Raw genomic sequence first — 17,883 nt, 5'->3', positions numbered from 1 at the left:
AGCTGGGTCAGGTCTTGGCGTATGAGCTTGGTGATCTCTGACTGTGTAAGAGTGAGAGATGGTGGTGCATCCAATGAGTAATGGAATGGTGGCGGCCGGTCTATGCTGAACCCATGTGCCTGAAACCATGATGTCATCTCCCCATACCAGCATGTTGTATCTCCTTGTATGGATAACTGTCGAGAGGATTCAAGTCCTATGCGAGCATATCTGTCTCTAGGAAGTTCCCATGTGCGGTTTATGGAGGAGACTGATCTGGTGAGCGCCTCCACCACTAGTGGGGGGGCCGCTAGCTCTGCTCGGATAATGGCCCGTGGTACTGATGCTTTGGCTCTAATGAGCCGCGAGATCATAGAGACGAGAGGTTTCTCCATGTTCCCCCATCCGTCTGTGTGACCCGGCCTCCCGTGGTGATCTAGTGAAGGTCCCCATATCTCGGTTCCATAGAGCAATGCTGAAGCCACCAAGGTGTCAAAGAGCCAGAGCTTCGTCCGGGGCTCCTGAAACTGAACCTGCGAACCCATCCTCTCCAATCTACCCAATGCTGCGTGGGCTCTAGTAAGTCTAGTCTCAGCTGCTCTTCTGAGTGAGAATGCAGGTCCGCTAAAAACCACTCCAAGGTAAGTGTAAGCGTTTGTGTACTCCACAGTCTCCTGGCCGTATATGAATGTAGGTGCTGACCTCCTGATCCATTGTGGGGTGGTATTAAACACCATAACCTTGGTTTTACCCAGGTTGACAGACAAACCACTTTCGTGGGCAAACGTATGCAAAGCATCCAATTGACGTTGCATTCCCTCTGGGGATTCGGAGATCAACACTATGTCATCAGCATATAACAAAAGTGGAATCCATGTCCCTGCCAACTGAGCACCTTTATCCCCATCGCTGTCAATGTAGTCAGAAACCTCATCCACATACATACCGAAAAGAGTAGGAGAGAGCGGGCAGCCCTGCTTCACCCCAATAGTGGAGTGAACCGGTGTAGAAAGTCCCTCCGGGGTGCGTACATGCCCTACTACTGATCTGTACAATGCCATGATCCCCCAAATGAGTTCTGTGGGTACTCCCATTTCCTGTAATCTGCGCATCAGTCTAGCTCTGGGTACCGTGTCCAAAGCTTTGCGGAAGTCCACAAAGCTACAATAGATCCGTCTCCCATGAGATCTGCCTTCCTCGATCATGGCCCTGAGTGGTAGGATATGGTCAAGAGTAGAGAAGCCTCTCCTGAATCCTGCCTGCCCAGTTGCACGTATTCCTTCCCTCTTTGCCCATCTACTCAGTTGTTGCTCAAGAATGGATGCATACAACCGTGCCAGTGTGTGCCCAATCATAATAGTGCGATAATTCCCAGGCTCCATGCAGAGAGAGAGAGAGAGAGAGAGAGAGAGAGAGAGAGAGAGAGAGGGCCTGCTCGCTGTCCTGCTGAGTGTGACGTGAGCCCTCTGCCTGCCTGCCTGCACGTTTCTACACCTGCGCAAGCCTTCTACCTGCACGTGCTCAGCCTCGCGCTAGAGAAATGAAATGAAATGAAATGAAATGTTATATTAACGTCTTCAAAAGGCCATAATGACCTATGAGACCCGAAAGTTACAAAGTGAGAGAGAGGACAGAACAGACAGCAGGTTACGCGAGCAGCAGCAACCTTACACGCAAGAGAGAGAGAAATGAAATGAAATGTTATATTAACGTCTTCAAAAAGGCAAAAATGACCTATGAAACCAGAGCGTTACAATGTGGTGGATCTGATACAAAGTCAGAGTAACAAAAATAACAACAATAACAACATAACATAACAAAATAAAAATACTATGGAAACCTAAGCCACTCGACGTGAACTAAGCAGCTGACTGGGATAGCTAAATAGCTAATTCACAGGAGATTGGCGGATCTAATCAATCTCCTCCATGGGCAGTAGTCTAACCGGGCGTCGTGCATGCCTGGCCAAAGTGACCCGAATCTTCTGATGCAGCCTCCGTCGATGCTGTGTAGTCCTCCGCAGTCGTGGGCGTCTGGACTCCCCAGCACAATCAGTCGGTCGATCAGTGTGCCTCTGGTGTGAGACAAATGTGAGCTCTGTTGTGATAGTAACTCCTCCGGTTGTCCAATGTCTGTTCTAAAGAAATCTGTGATCCATCTCTGAGACTGGCTAGCCTCTCCTCTCATCAGGCTCTCACTGTGTCTGCGCAGCTCGAGCTGCTCTCTTGCGCCATGTAGGGCAATTATCACCCACCTTTGTTGCTTAGCCCCCCATTTCACTCACCTTTGGCTCGCCATACCATCATGCCTACTCCTATGGTTTCTTGAGCTTACAAACTTAGCTCATCTTGAGAGCACTTGCAAGCATTCCACTAGCTTAACGCAATATATGAGAAACAGAAGAGCCAGCACATTGACTCTTGAAAGTCCAACTCTCATTGCAAACCTCCTATTATTAAACCAGCGTTCCACTCTTCAAGGCAAATTCCTTAGAAAAAAGGAACATTGAGCAGTACAAACCACCACACAATGAAGACCATTGCAAAACAATCAAGAGGTTGATATGTCAAAAATTATGCAAATAGCTGAAAATCAACATAAACAGTCAAGACTTTTCCATGAATCCATACCTGCAACCTGTAGGTGATTGTCATTGGTGGACATTCTCGGCCTGACATGGTTCCTGCACCACCCCCAGACCCTACGCCAGACCCTAATTGCTGATTTTGGAACTTCTTCCATACCTGCTCATACACTTGAGCTACACTGAGATCTAAAGAAATAATGTGTCCAGCAACAAGCAACTCCATTCCATAATCATCTTCAATAAGGCCAAGTAGATCCAGTTGATGGCAGATCTTGTTTTTCACATCACGCATAAGGGGGCCAACCTCCAGACTAGAGTAAGGGTTCTTTGTCATTGATCCTCGAATGAACTCTTCTTGAGTATGAGCCTTGTTCAGCACCATCATGTACGCAGGCTCTGGTTTCATTGGGCATATTATGTTGCATAGAAGCTCCAGGATGTACTGCTCAAGGATGCAAGAAATAAACCAGAATGATTTAATTTAAATAGTTTTGAAAATGACCAATGCCCCTAGAACTGATGAAATCAAAGGCTTGCTTCTGAACACAGAAACATGTTCATACTGTATGTTACTCACCACTAAAGTCCGATCGTTCCTGAGCCTTCTGTGAGTCTGGAGACCAACTATACAAGCTCGTATAAAATGTCGCTTGTTCTCAAAGCTTTCCTCGAGCAAACCATCTGACAGATCCCTCAGAAGGCGGCTGCAATCACCAATCAACTTGGTTTTCTGTACCACAAGACCTCGAACAACCAGAAGTGCCTCAAGAATTTGCGAGAGTAGCCCCTCCTTCATGAACCTACAAACAGCAAGCTGTTTAGAAAAAGGACAAACAATGCAGCAAACTGACAAAGGCTAACGTCCCAAAATTGGCTCGTACCGAACTCGGATATTAGGGACTTGAAGAAATTTTCCAAGAAGCTCAATCAGTTTATGCAGAATGTAACCCTGTGAGATGTCTACATGGAATGTGTGCTCTTGAGCTTCTATTCGATTGACTTCCTCAGTTATCAGCTTGCAGAGTGTTTGAAGAAACCCACGAACTGTCAAGAAAAGCCTCGCATCCTCTGTTTCTATCATCTTGTGAAGCAGCTCAAAGTAGTCACAAGCACTTTCACCAGCTGTTCTCGTCGCAGGTAATAAGGCCATTAGTAAGTTCAAAAACTTTGACCTCCTAGCAGGACTCTGTGAACAGAGAACCTCTATAAGTCCACACATTTCAACTCGAATGGCCTGGGAGCAAGCACTTAAGGCAAGTTCACAGACCCATGAGCTTTCTTCAAATGCTGAAAACTCATTTTTCAAAGAAATCTTACAAGCCCGTCTCTTCCATCTGAGAATGTATTTCAAAGCCAAAAATTCTGCACGCTTTGGGTCTCTTCTTGTTTTTAGAACAGCAGGCCGTGCACCCTGAGAAGCAATGTACTGCCTTCTCACAAAGTCCACATAAGCAGCACCATTTTTCCACTCTACATAGCTCACAAGGGGTGCATCATGTCCTCTTAACTCCTGGTCACTGTCTTTTTCAAGAGAGCTACTTTGCGTTTTTGGTACGAGCACGTTATTCACTCGATGAATTGCAGAGGATACCTGGTCAATCTCAACAGTTCTGGTTTCTGACCTCTGCCCGGAAGATGGCTTCTCAGTTTCTACAATAGATGCCTCTGCTTTGGGAGGTGTACATGCCTGTGATATTATTCTTAAGCAAGGCAGGATGATATGTTCAGCAATAACTGGATGCCTAGCCCCAACCTGAATCGATGTGAAGAGTAACTGGAAAACAACACGTAGCCTGGACTCCCAGAATTCATCAACCAAAGCACAAGTCTCAGATAGAAGACTTAATTCCTCTCGTACGCAAGTAGCAATGTCAATAGATCTATGGTGATCTAAACAATAGAGAGCCTTTTGCTTTATCAGATTATTAAGTTGCCCCACTGCTGCTGTATCGCCCTCTGTGAAGGCACACAAAACAGACCTTGCCTGTACTCGAGCCATCTTAGAACCCTGATGGATATTATTTTCAAAAAGTTCTGCCAAGATGCCTGCTGATACCAACTGTTGTCTACAGTGTGGCATCTTTGCAAGAACTTGCAGCCACTCCAGGCAGTGCGCAACAAACGTGTTTGCACAGCCATAGCAACGGTTCGATGGCCTTGTTGTTGATGGCTTGGATGCCACCAGCTCTGTACCCGAAGATCTCTTTTGTTCCAGATAGGAAGATAGGACACGTCTTAGTCCTTGCAAATTCTGAACACTCCTACTGACAGAGTCAAATGCCATCTTGCATTTTTCTCCATACAAAACACCCAGTATTGCTATCTTTCTGTTTATTTTGAATGATGATGATCCTGGTAAGGAGACAATCATCTGCTGGACAGAGTCCTTCTGCTGAGAGTCTGTCTCTGTCTCACCAATACTGGATACAAGCTTTAAGAGAGGCTTCTTGAAGCCAAGTAGCTGCTGGTATCTTTTATGTGCATTCTCTGATTCCAGCTCAATAGCAGCAAGACCTTTTTTCATATCTTCATCATTCTCCATATTTTCAAAATTAAAGCTAGGTTTGGCCATGAAATTGAATTCAAAGCGACCATACTTGCTATAGCCACACTCATTACACAAAAAAGAATCAAGGTTTTCATAATTGATATTTCTACACTGCCGGCATTGATAGGCATTCTCATGACAATTTCCACAGATTCCATGCTTGTCAGTCACGTAACGACTGCAGCGAGGACACTGCAGTGACTCCAAAGACGATGCTTGAAGGTTCTCATAGAAGGCATCAAGCTCAATCATGAAGTTGCACGCAGTGATGGGAATGGAAAACTCAACTTTCAGTTCTGTTTGGTTAAAAGCAAGATAGCAACTTTTTGCTCTCTTCCATAGTGACCAATTGTTTTTAAGCTCGGACAGATCTGTGACTGGCTTGTTGTTATAATATAGATTCAAGACTTTTACTGACTTAGACCTGCGAGCATCATGCACATTCATTGTCACACTTTGTATCGTATGACTCCCGACACACTTCACAAGAATACGATTATCAGTAAACTTTGTCTCAGATTTCAAGCTATCAAGCTTCATTCGAGTGTATGGAACTTCAGGACAGCTACAAGCTAAGCATGGTTCACTCTCTAGATAGTACCCATCGAAATCAACAAGACTGCTGAGTGTGTAGTAGATTCTAGAGTTTGGGTGATTTGCAAGAAGCTCATTCTGTGAGCATAGTGTATCAAACAGAACTTTCACAGCATTATTGGTGAGACAAGACTGAACAACAGCGTATTCTTGATTGTTTGAACCAGATCCTTGAAGGCCCTTGCCTAGAATCCATGTAAGGAGCTCTGTGTATGCAGTGATATTCTGTCCATAAGAAGGTAAGACGGGAACCTTGAGCAATAATTTCTTAAGCAGCAGCTCTCGAACAGGCGATTTTCCATGGTACCATGCACCCATTAAGACAGCTTTGGCCTCAGCTCGTACACATGAAGCATTCCATTCAAGTAAAAAGGCATCAATGAAGCGGAGTAAAACACTCCCATCCTCAGCAGCCAGCTGTTCAACTGAAAGCTCCATGTCCAAGAATGGCTTTTCTGATCCAGTATCAGGAGAATCTTCAGTGGACCCCCGCTTCTTCTTCCGCACATCATTGTTCTGCTTTGTTCCATTATCTGCAACAGCATTGGCTGAATCTGCAGTTTCTCCTTTGCTAGCAGATGATACCCCTGATTCCTTTCCTGCATAGAATGCTAGCATGAGAAGTTTCAATGTCTGAACCACCGACTCTTCTCCAAATGCAAAGATCCCACTGAAGAGAAACTGCAAAATTTCAGGATGCCTTGAGCAATACTTCTGCCAATTCCTAGGCCTTGCAGAAGCTACCTCCACAACAGCCGATAAGCACTTCACAAGCTTCACACTTCTTTCATACACGAGAAGTGAGTGAAATCCGCCTGCCTTTTGAACCAGTTTAAACAATTTTCGAACTTCTCTTGAGAGTTGCCAAGCGTCCCTCACATTGTAGTAATGTCCCTTTGACCCACATAAATGCAGCAAAAGCCTGCGAGCAAACCTTCTGATTGAAGTAGTGTGAGGATTATTGATAAATGAGCATAATACTTCCTGCCAACCGTCTAGCTTGAGATCTGGGGTCCCCAACATTTTGCCGCTAACTTGATCTTTGTCACTGCCTTTCTCTGGACGAACCAGATTATAAGCAAGGCGGAATGTGCTCTCTAACAAAAGCCTATGAAATTCACCAAAAAGATCATTTCGGTGGGCTTTTGCATACGAGTCCGTGAAGAAAGGAGCAAAATTTCCAGCTGCAAACTCTTTCTTCACTGTCAGTAGAGCACCACACACTGCACCCGTTAAGGTTACGGGACTTGCTTCTAGATTCCTCGAAGAACTTTTGAATATCTGTCCTAGCTGCTGTACAAGCAAAAACAGGTAATTCATTAACTGTTGCTGTCTGAGTGCAGCACAAGCTCTATCAAGCTGGGTGCCTGACTCCCCCTTAACCTGGCCTTCATCCGAAGATGGTGAACCAGTCCCAGATGAAGAAGGCATTGCTTGAGACACTTCACCACCCCTTGATGTTGGTTTTGCCAATGAATGATCAGACCCAGGTTGATGCCAATTTCTTAGCATCAAGTTAAAGAAAGTGAAAACTAGAACAACTACCTCCCCAAAATTCGATCTTGTTTTAATTGACAAAGGATCACCTAAACTCAGCTCCTCCAGCAGCAATGTAACAAACATTTCCAAGTTTATGCTCTCAGTTCCTGATGCCTCAATAAAAGGACTTGTGCATGCTGAAGCTAGCCGATAGAAGAACTGCATTAGAGGGAGTGCTTGAGCACCAGACATTTGTTTCATCCAGCCTCGACTCTCATCTATCAAACTTTTAAGGAGTAAAGAGTTGAGAGCCCTTTTTGAAGCAGAAATTGTGGTTCCTCTTGATTCAAGAGCCGCATTAAGACTGTCAGTCCTGCTATCAGATACGTCTAACGAAGACCCCAAAGGGATAGAACCAGTTTGCATGCTTAGAGCTGTAGCCACCTGCAAGAGATTTTCATCACTGAGGTCCTCAATAGATGCAAAGCCGATGTCACCCACTGCATTATCATTATCGATAAGAATAGCTGACATGGGATGATCCCTGGAATGAGGTGGTGGAAGCCTGTCCCCATCCATGATTTCATAACAAGCTTCACAAAGATCAAAATCGGGACAAATATTGCAGTGCCACCGTCGCCCAACTATTGGAACTGTTGAGCATCCATCGCAGCAAAATTGCACAGACGCATTTCCACCATCCTCGTCCATCATAACCTGGCCATCAGATCCCCCAGCACCTGGCCCGCTTTCTGATGGCAATGTTGTTGACTTTGTATTCTCACCAATATCATCATGAGCAAGTATTGTTTGCTTTGGAAAAGGCACTTGAAGCAGCCTGGAAGACATTGCCAAACTACCAACCCACAAAAATATTATGTTAGCATGCAAGCCATAAGAATTCACCAGCAACATCCAAACTATCAACACTAAAAGCTTCTACCTGCAAGATGCTCGAACTATCTCGTGAGGGGCAAACAGCAACTTCTTGAAGAGAGTGACAGCAGGAGCCACAGATAATAATGTCCCGAGTCCATTGTTAGTACGAAGCGCCAAACACTCCGCGTACCCATAGATAAGATCAACTGAAGGTACTATAAGACAATTCACAGTGTCTGCATCTGGCAGGTCTAATGTCAGAAGCTCCCACAGGACCTTCATCAAATCCTCTATAATAGATGGACCTATACACAAGCCACAACCAAGAAGTCAAATAATACCACACAATATTCCTGATAAGATGTAACCGTGCACCAGACTCACCATGACACTCCAGAAAGGAAGCAAAATTTGACCTCCTATGCAAAGCGATTTTACAAACAGCTCGCAGCTGAACTGTGAACTCCTGTGTGACCGATGATAAAGTAGACCCACCAAGACGCATTTTCGATGCAAGCACTGGGCACACACGAGATACTCCTGTAAGCCGTAAAGTGTCCTTGGCCTGCAGCATGCAATATCAGTGCTAATTCCAAATCAAGCACTTCCTAAGGCAATGGAACTATCTGCCAAAATCATACCTGGTAAAAAGCGTCCTTGGTAGGGTACAGAGCATGAAGAACTCGGCGAGCAGCTGCCTGTAGATACGGCTGCCTATCACTTTCAAACACAAGCTCAAGCAATGGCTTGCACCTCCTACGACTAGCTTCTATGTTTATTCCACTCAGTTCCAAGGTTGATTTGGTTCTAACGGCCATAAAATAGCTAAACAGGAATCTAAAGCAATCAGCCACAATTTGCTCTTCTGTGGAAGCACTCTTGAAAAACTTCAATTTGCTCCTACTTCCCACAGACCCTGAAACAGACGCTTGAGTTTCCATGTCCAAGACAGCCTCTAATTTTTCCTTCCACCCAAAGTCTTCCTTAGGTCTTCCATACACTTCAAGATTGTCTATCCTTGGCAGTGAGAAGCCTCCAAAAGTTGAGCCAACAGTAAGTGTAAACTCTTCATCCGCTAATAAAGCCTCTGCATTTGTAAATGGCAAATCATACCAGCTGCGCACCCCTTCCTCCAGCTTCACAGCTCTCTGAAATATGCGAAGCTCAGAAGGGATGTGACTCGTACTGGAATTCCCAACATGCACTCTGCAGCCTACCATCACAACGTCTGCATTAGAGTTGAAGATAGTGATCTGCACCATTCCAATGCTGACAATTAGGTGTTGCTTCAAAAGAAAGGTCAAAAAGCAAAACACTACCCACAAAAAGAACAAGGAAGAAATCACGGTATAACCTTAAACCCTGATGGGTTTGGCCCCTCCAAAAAACCATCATCTGATGCTAGACTCATTTTGGCTCCTTCAGAATCCAGGTTCCTTAAGACATCACCACCTAGCCTTATATCGTTCGTGATGCAAGTGGTCTTCTCGAAGAAATCCAAAGGGAATACAGGTGCCGGTGAATTGCCTGCCCGGCTGCCAAGAATTGCATCACCCAGCTTTTTCACCTGCTCTGCCTCTAGTGTTGAAGTTCTTACAGAATCCCCAACAGATTCATTTCCCTGTCCAACACAAAACACCTGAAGACTACCGTCATCATGCAAAATCAGAAGATCATGCTTCTCCTTAAGAGAAGATCTATATGAAGTAATCCCATCAACTCGAGGACATCCCAAACTTCCTGAGGACCTTAAGTATTGAGCTTCTATCTCAACTGATCCAAAAGAGATAGCCACAGCAGAGTTGGATCGCTGATTGTTAAGAGCAACAAACAAACCCCGACCACCATCAAGCCCTGTCCAGTGATGTAGACCTGCTCCATTTGGTTTTCCATCATGGTCAACCTCAAGTAAGCTTAAAACTTCGAGAAAACAGGTTGCTTCCGTATCCAAACGGCCAACCAATGATAACCCATCTGAAAATGAGACCAGAAGAAGTTTCAAAGCTGAAGAATAATGCAAGGACACTCCTTTGGTGACTTGAAACCTGTCCGGAATGAGTATGTTTTCAGTAAGGACACGAGCCCCGGGCTCAGCACCTGCAGCTATACAAAACCTGTAAAGAAATCCTGAATAAGAGAGAACAACCAAAACAAATTGCCCTTGGCCCAATGGTATAAGCGAAGCATCCATAATGTGGTCTTCAAGGATTGTACAATACTGAACTGGGCTAATATTATCTTGTGACAGATCATAAACTTTCACAAACCTGCTTGTGACAACCATTAGCTGCACCTGTGATCCTGGAACCCAGAGAACGCGACAAATGTGAGAATCCTGCAATGCCAGTTCCACTGCCAAACGATCAGTCACTTCCCCTCTAGAGTTGACAGTGAAGATTTGACAATCTTCATATCCAGCTACAGCTAAGTAGCTTTCATTAGCACGATTGAACTCAAGATGGACAAGTTCAAACCGGACAGAATTCTTTGAGAGCGGCTTCACTGTTGTTTTATCCACAGTCACAGGTGTGCTCGATGGTGGACCAATTACTTGCTCAACATCAAATATAGTCACTTTATCCCCTTCTCCAACAGCCAGCTTGCCTCTACCATTTGTCGAAAGCACAGATTTGAAAAGTGTTCCGTTTACAAGGTGAGACTTCAACTCCTTAGCATTGACGTATTCAGCTTTGATTTTCATATCAAATGAACCACTCTTGTAAAACCTTCTCAATTGCATAAAGTCGCTTTTAAGAATCAAGTTTTTGTCATCACCTAAACCAATTTCATCCTGTATACTTGGCATAGAACACTTTATCCAGTTAAAATTATTTAGAAGCCTGTCACAGAGAGCTAGCACGTGCCCTTCCACATCCAGGTCTGAAAGAACTGACAAAAGCTGGGTCTCTTCACATTCGTTAATTGACGCCTTACTTAGTTTCTCATTGTCAATCCACACATCATCGTCTAAATCAGAGTCGCTATCAGAAGGAGGCTGCTCTTGATCAGTTGATGTGACAACAGGGGCAGGAGAGACATACTTTCGAGGTTTCAGACAGACACAACTTTGCCCTCTAACACCACCTGCTCCACAGTCACAGAAGAACCTGCTGAGCCGAGAATATACCACCTTGTGGCCACGATGGCAAACCTTAGCACATACTGAGCAGCAACCCTTTGATACCGTCAAGTCACATGTGTAGCAAAAGTACCAGTGCTGCTCCATGAAATTGTTTCCACTTGATGTGAATGTGCAGACTCTTGAAGCAAGAGTCTTCTCACTGTTATTTCCATCATCCTCTTCATCCTTCTCAAGGCTAGTTATTTCACCATCTGATGTTCCATCATCTTCCTCGTCATCAACAGACACAGCATCACAATCAGCACTGTGGCCACTTTGATCCATCACTGCATTCGCTATCTCCAAAGTTTTTCTTGGCTCTGACAGCTTGTTTTTGTTTGTCGAATGAGGCAGACCAGCCACTGACGCATGCCAGCCTTTCCCATCTACTACCTTACATAAAATTTGCCCGCGCTGGTTACCAAAAGAATTTAACAGAGAAATCAAAAATGTTAGAAGTGCCTTTAAACCTTCCATGTGAATACTTTGACCAGAAAGTTTCCCCATGAGCTGAATCACAGACTGGAGTACACGTCTTATGTAGGGCTCCCTGTTAGCTAGTTGCAACAAAATGGTAAAATAAGACCGACGACCGCTACTGTCTGGGCAGCTGAAAGCCTGATCTAAGCTCAGAAGTAAGGAATTCAATAAATGAGAGTGAAGATCCTTTCCTTCCAGAGTGAACTCAGAAGACACTAGCCCATTCAAAAAAGCGACAAGGACATCTCTCACAGAGTTTGAAGATGATGGAATTGTAAGGCTTCCATCAGCTGGCTTGTTGCTAGATCCTAGTAGTCTCTGCTCCAGCCACAAAGAAAGAGCCTTACTATCAGTCTTGAGAAGCTTTTCTTGTAAGGCAGACCCCAAGCCACCATGTGTCATTGACTCTATTCCAACCACATTTGTCAAGAACTGAAGCACCTTTAAATTGACAGTTTCCTGATGGCAACCATCTAGAACATCCACTAAAGATGATAAGGATCCTCCCCCAGAAGTAAAATATTGCCTGAACACATCACACCTGGTAGGATCTGTATAAATAGTGGTGAAGACCTCAACAACATGAAGAATAAGCTCTTCTCGAATAGAATCACTTATTTGACCACTACATGAGAGAGCCTTCAGCAGTGCTTCTTTCTGCTTGATCAGATATAAATGGCAAACTCCTGATCTTTCATCCTTTGAAGGATGTAAAACGCTTAAAACTTCTTCACACTTGGTTACAACACTCTCAAAAATCTCTTCAAACTTGACTACCATGAGCGGCTCCAGAAGGCCCTCAACTACACCATGGTGCCCTGATATCTTATCAGCTTTCAATATAGATTTGATAGTATCCAGCACGCAATCTATCAAGCACATGCAAGACATGACCATAGCACTGGCTGGATGGTAGCTACAGGGGTGGCCATGGAGCAAAGACGGAAGGAAAAACTTTTCAAGATCAGAAAAGTTTCCAAATGCAGTGACCTTTGATAACATTTCTGTGTGCCAAGATACCGGCATTCCCCGCCTCAGCAAAGTATGTAAAGGAGAAAAGCTCACCCCAAGCTTTGTGAACAGTTGATCCTGCTTGGTCCAGCTCAGACCTCCTCTCAAGACTAAAAGGACTGAGGGCGACACCTCACACTTCTGTTTATCATTGAGAATGTCTAAGACACTATGATGGAATGAATCTATAGTGGAAGAGAGAATAGACAGCAAGGTCTTCAATAATCCTTCCAAAGACCCATCATCCTTATAGCCACAAGCAAGGTGCCTACAAAAGTTTTGTAACTCCTCATGCTGGGATTCTTGCGAGGTAATTGCATTGGAGACTTCAAAACCTTTCTGTAGAAAGTAAATGAGCAAGCTCAGCATAGAGTTCTGTCTTAGCCTGTCGATAGAAAAGTTCTTTACAGCTCTCTCCCCTAAAGCTTCAAAACCAGAGATGGTGTTTTTCAAGAAAGCTTGCCAAAAAGATAAAATTCCATCGGCTCCCTTACTCGGGCCATGATAGAAAAAGCTGAGAAGAGTTTGTGTAAATCGCAAGATCAACTCTGCACCAGATGTATCCCCACTAATCTCACTGAACTCAGAAAATGTGCAAAACTTAGACCCTTTGCTGAAACTGCAAATGGTAGACCACCCTATGAAGAAAGTGTGTCTCTCCACTAACATTTCTTCTACTTTCAATACAGCTCGGCCCCTCCACCTGTCCAAAAACCCCAAGATACTGCCACCAACATTAACAACCCCTCCCATCGACTCCGATATCTCTGTCAAGTCTCCATCTCCTTTGCAAAAGACATTGATGTCATACAGCTGCGCAAGAAAAGCATCACTAACACCAGTTTGTCCGGAAACGGGTCCCGCATCTCTGAGACCCTGGCCAGTAGTAGCAGCCATGGATGCGAAGGAAAAGCCTACTGCTGTACTATGCTGGCTGCCTTCCCCTGAGGCACGGCTCAAATTTACCTTCAGATCGGTGATAAGCCAACTAGGAAAGGCTTTGAAATGCACACACATATATTTGAAAATCATCATCATTTTGGAGAAGAGCAAGGAGCAGGAATCCAAGCGAGTCACCTCCATATTGATAGAGCCATCTGATAAATCACTCAACAGAACCTTGACATCCTTTAGAATGGATAATCGAGCTGAAGCACTGCTTGAATGGAAAGCCATCAAAAGCGCTTCAACCAAAAAGACTGAAGGAAGGTTAGCAGCAGCCTCAACCACAGGAAGATCCGCCCACTCGCAATCATGAAAGCTGCTAGCTACTTTCTCCCTAAAACTTTTCCACACTGCCAATGTCAGCAAGTCATGTTGCTCAGCACCTTGTGTTGAAGAATGATGAATCAGGACCTTAATCAAAATTGCTAAGGTTTTACTTGGCATGGTGCACCCCATGTAGCCCGTCTCCAAAATTCTACACAACAAATGCTGTTCCAGCTGGAAGGACAAAATACCATTCACCAAAATGAAGTTGATAAGATCAAAGGTCACTTTGCTGAGCTGCAAAATCAAGTCGATACTGCAGTGTGCATCAACCTTCTCACTTGAGCTGTGAAAGAAAATTTGTAGTAAAAGGTCAATTCCTTCAGCATTCATGTGTTTTTGCAATCCTTGATAACAGCTTGTCTGGCAGCCCAGACAAAAGATGCAATCCCTTATAAAAATCAAGACATTAATTACTGCTTGTAAAACTGTGTCATGAAAGACACATGACCTATTCTCTACATGAGACAGAGAATTGGAATCACTGCTTGAAGGCTGCCGGCTTGACTCTGAAAAAAGGTTCCCAAACAGGGCCTCATCTTCACAGGGTACACATGAACCTTCTACTGAGCTGCCAGCATCGATTTCTTTTCTGCGAAGAAGAGCCTTCTCACCAGCAGGGCTGGCTTCTGTTCCTATAGAGTAAAGCTGACCCACAGCATTTAATAAACCAACCAACCAAGTCTCACCATCCGGAAAGACCATTTGCATCATCTCCCTCTGGCTCCTTTCCACTGTCAAATCAAAATGTTGAGATCGAAGATTTAGCATGGGAGATTTGCACAAAACCCAAGAGCGTCCATGTTTCCTTGCATGACTAATACCATTGCTCCGCCAATTTTGAGCATGCATTGCGGTGATGAGACCAGAAATGTAGGACACAACTTGAGGTTCAAGTACAGCAGGTAGTTTCTGTAATGGCAAGCCCTTGCCACTATTTGATCTGGTTGAGACCAGTATGTCAAGGGCTGAGGCAGCCACGAACAACCGAAGGTTCTGAGTAAAGCAATTTCCAAAACCTACAGCCTCTGCAAGAGCTATAACACTGCTAATGAAAGTTGCATAGCAGCAGTAATTATTAATCTCTTCCATGTTCAATGAGACTTCCTCCATGAGCAACTGAGGTGTCCAAGCTACTAGTGCAACCAATCCACTCACAATATCCTCCATGTGTGGGAATCCTGAAGCAAACTTTGACAAGGAGCACAAAAGCCTTAGCATTCTGGAGATCAAAGATAATCGAAGCCGCAACTGAGCTTGCGAATCTTCAACAGACTTGAAGTCAAAATTTGCTAAAATACTGCCACATGTGCTCACTAGCTCCCTGTGGACGCCAGCATTACTAACTGCGTAGTGTTGTGATGCTGAAATCATGTTTGAGAACTCTGGAAGAGATTTCTCCACGTCATGTATACCTAGTTTCAACGGTTGATCACTGGTTAGGAGCTGTAAAATATCTTCAGTAATCTCTGTTTCCTGCCTACCTGGAGTTATCCAGACAGAAGATGAAAGGTTACTGAGCAATAGTAGCAAACTATCTCAAGATAAACCAAGCTAGCTGATAAACCAAACAACACTAAGATAATGAACATGAAAAATATAAACACACAATCCCTAACCTACCAATCTTAAAGCTGTCCAAACTGTTCCTTGATCTAAATTCTTGAAAAGAAACGTTGAGAGGACCATATATATCCAACCCCTGCAGTTCCTCTTTTGAGCAGTTCAAGATAGGTGGCGCACCCATTGTTTTTCCTTCGTCAAGCGCCAGCTCCATGAGGTGAAGCAATTTATTGTACAGCTGTCCATATTACACAGCTTAAGTGTCAGGCATAAGCATCTCACACACATACCCCCCCAAAAAAAGCATATTATATAATAGAACCAATGACAGCTCTGCACAATGCAGGAGAAGGTCACTAAAAGCTTCAACATGCAGTATCCTCAAAGCATACCTGCTCATCCGAGGAGCTAAGGCTTTCTTTGGCCTTTCCTGAGCGCGTTAACTTCTTGAAAGACTCAATGCATGCATCTATGGTGCTGCAAAAAACTCCCTCCACTGGCTCTGTAAGGCCAAGCTCTGCCCCAAAGAATGAGAGGTCAAGAAAATGAGCCACCTACATGCATGAGGATACCAAAAACAACAGCAACAAGAAAACCAGAGCAGCAATAAGGCAGCAAATAATTGCAGCTCGCACAAGCACTCAGAAGGAGCTCCAATCCCCAATATGGAATAAATTCGAAAACTGAGCAGAGAAGATGCAAAACGCCAAGCTTATGGTCAAATTCATAAGCATTAAGGAGAGATGAAATGCAAATAGAAGATCAAATATAACTACCAATAGGAACGTGCCGAAAATGGAAGATCGAAGCTTGTGTCAGGTTGAGAACGAAGTCAAGCTGCGAGGAACTCCAGCTGTGGGTATCCCTGCCTGTCAAAGAATCCAATTCTGTATTTTTTTTGTCATCGCCTTTTTCCTCTTCCTCTTTCTCTTCTTGTTTCTCAACCTGGGGCTGCTGCAGGTACGATGGTAGGCGAGAAATGAGTGCAGAGAGGTGGCGAAGCGCATGCTGAAGAGAAGGATCGGAGACGCTTTGCGGTGAAGTTGAGGCAGGCAATGGAGGCGACGAGCTTCCAGGTGAATGGAGAACATCCACCAGGGGTTGCAACTGAGCCATCAAACGGGCGATCTAACCCACAGAGAACGCATAAGGAGGCTAGCTTGAGGAGCGTGGGCTATGGCGGGCAATGGTTGATGTTCGTTTTTCGGGTATGCACACACACGCATACAATCCTACACACACAAAGCAGCTTTTCTTGCAGAAGAGGGCGGTGAGATGCTTCCCTTAACCATTCTCCACTCTACTTCAAAGAAATGCCTCAACCGCTATTACGCCCCGACGTGTGACCACCCATAACTTAAGAGCTTTCGTTCTCCATTCCCTAGTTTCAGCACTTTTGGTAATAACAATTGTTAAGTATTTTGTGGAAATTCCCAAAATAAGCCTCAAATTTTATTGAAAAATTTCCCCAAGTATGTAGCTGCAATCTTTTCTTCATTTCTTTTCATAGGAATCTACTCAGATGCTTTGGTGGGTTTGAGTTCAAAAAAGGGAGAGGCGACACATGGGGAGAGAGAGAGATGTCATGCATCGATAATAGGGGTTTTTACTTAAGAAGAGCAAATAGGAGCAAGTAGGAGAAGGTATATTGGGAATTGTTGAAATTTGAGGGGTATTTTGAGAATTTCCTCAAATTATAGAGGGCTTTTTGGTAGTTTCCCCTCTTTTCATAACTTGGTCGGAAACAAGGTCAAGAACTTGTGATAATTTGATCGAAAACAATGTCAAGATTTGAGACCTTGCAGTGTGATGACCCATAAGTTAAGAGCCTTCGTTACACGAGAAGCCTAGGATCAATTTCTCTTTTGGCTTTCAAGGAAGGCATCCACGCATAAGCCAGATACCAAATAGCCAACTCTTTATTCACACCAATAAAATAAGTCGTCACTCTCTCTTCTACAAGATCTAGCATGCAAGCACTCGTAAAAGCCCTCAATTTCCATATTATGAGCTCTTGCACCTTTACAAGGTATACAAGCTCGAATAGGTGCTCCCAAGGAAGCTTCACAATTCGACCATAGATGCGACAAATGGGAGCGTAAAAGGCTTGCAAAAATACCAGAAACAACAAGGTACAAGCCACAAAAAATAGATGTGCATACCTGATGAACCACACATACGCATAAACGAGAACATTGCACAATCGAAGAGAGATAGAAGAAGAAAGAGATGGCAGAGAAGAGCACATGCAAGTGCATCTCCTACAGTAAAGTGCTACACTGGCATAGCGAGAGAGAAGAGGAGAGGAGAGTAGAGCAACACATACATTGGGTGCAATCTCCCCCCGTGCAAGAGTGAGCATTTTTCTCTTGC

The 17,883-nt window shown here is 44.3% G+C and overlaps 1 protein-coding gene across 1 annotated transcript in view; it reads right to left on the bottom strand.

Moving 5' to 3' along the window:
- The window catches only part of BIG (auxin transport protein (BIG)), an 82,636-nt gene extending 65,817 nt beyond the window's left edge, over positions 1–16,819 (bottom strand). The window contains exons 1-10 of the mRNA XM_086524949.1: positions 16,287–16,819; positions 15,903–16,027; positions 15,571–15,748; positions 9,421–15,431; positions 8,708–9,319; positions 8,451–8,631; positions 8,131–8,371; positions 3,448–8,043; positions 3,144–3,366; positions 2,610–3,008 (exon numbers count right to left, since the gene is read on the bottom strand). Coding sequence (XP_086381075.1) covers positions 2,610–3,008; positions 3,144–3,366; positions 3,448–8,043; positions 8,131–8,371; positions 8,451–8,631; positions 8,708–9,319; positions 9,421–15,431; positions 15,571–15,748; positions 15,903–16,027; positions 16,287–16,626 — 12,906 coding nt within the window. The 5' untranslated portion in view covers positions 16,627–16,819. The remainder of the gene's footprint in view (positions 1–2,609; positions 3,009–3,143; positions 3,367–3,447; positions 8,044–8,130; positions 8,372–8,450; positions 8,632–8,707; positions 9,320–9,420; positions 15,432–15,570; positions 15,749–15,902; positions 16,028–16,286) is intronic.
- Between the last annotated feature and the right edge of the window lie 1,064 nt (positions 16,820–17,883).

This window comes from Adiantum capillus-veneris, chromosome 12 (assembly GCF_014529385.1).
Source record: "Adiantum capillus-veneris isolate H3 chromosome 12, ASM1452938v2, whole genome shotgun sequence".
Classification (NCBI taxonomy): domain Eukaryota; kingdom Viridiplantae; phylum Streptophyta; class Polypodiopsida; order Polypodiales; family Pteridaceae; genus Adiantum; species Adiantum capillus-veneris.
Note: the sequence above shows the minus strand (reverse complement) of the source record. Positions and strands in the feature narration are given on the sequence as shown.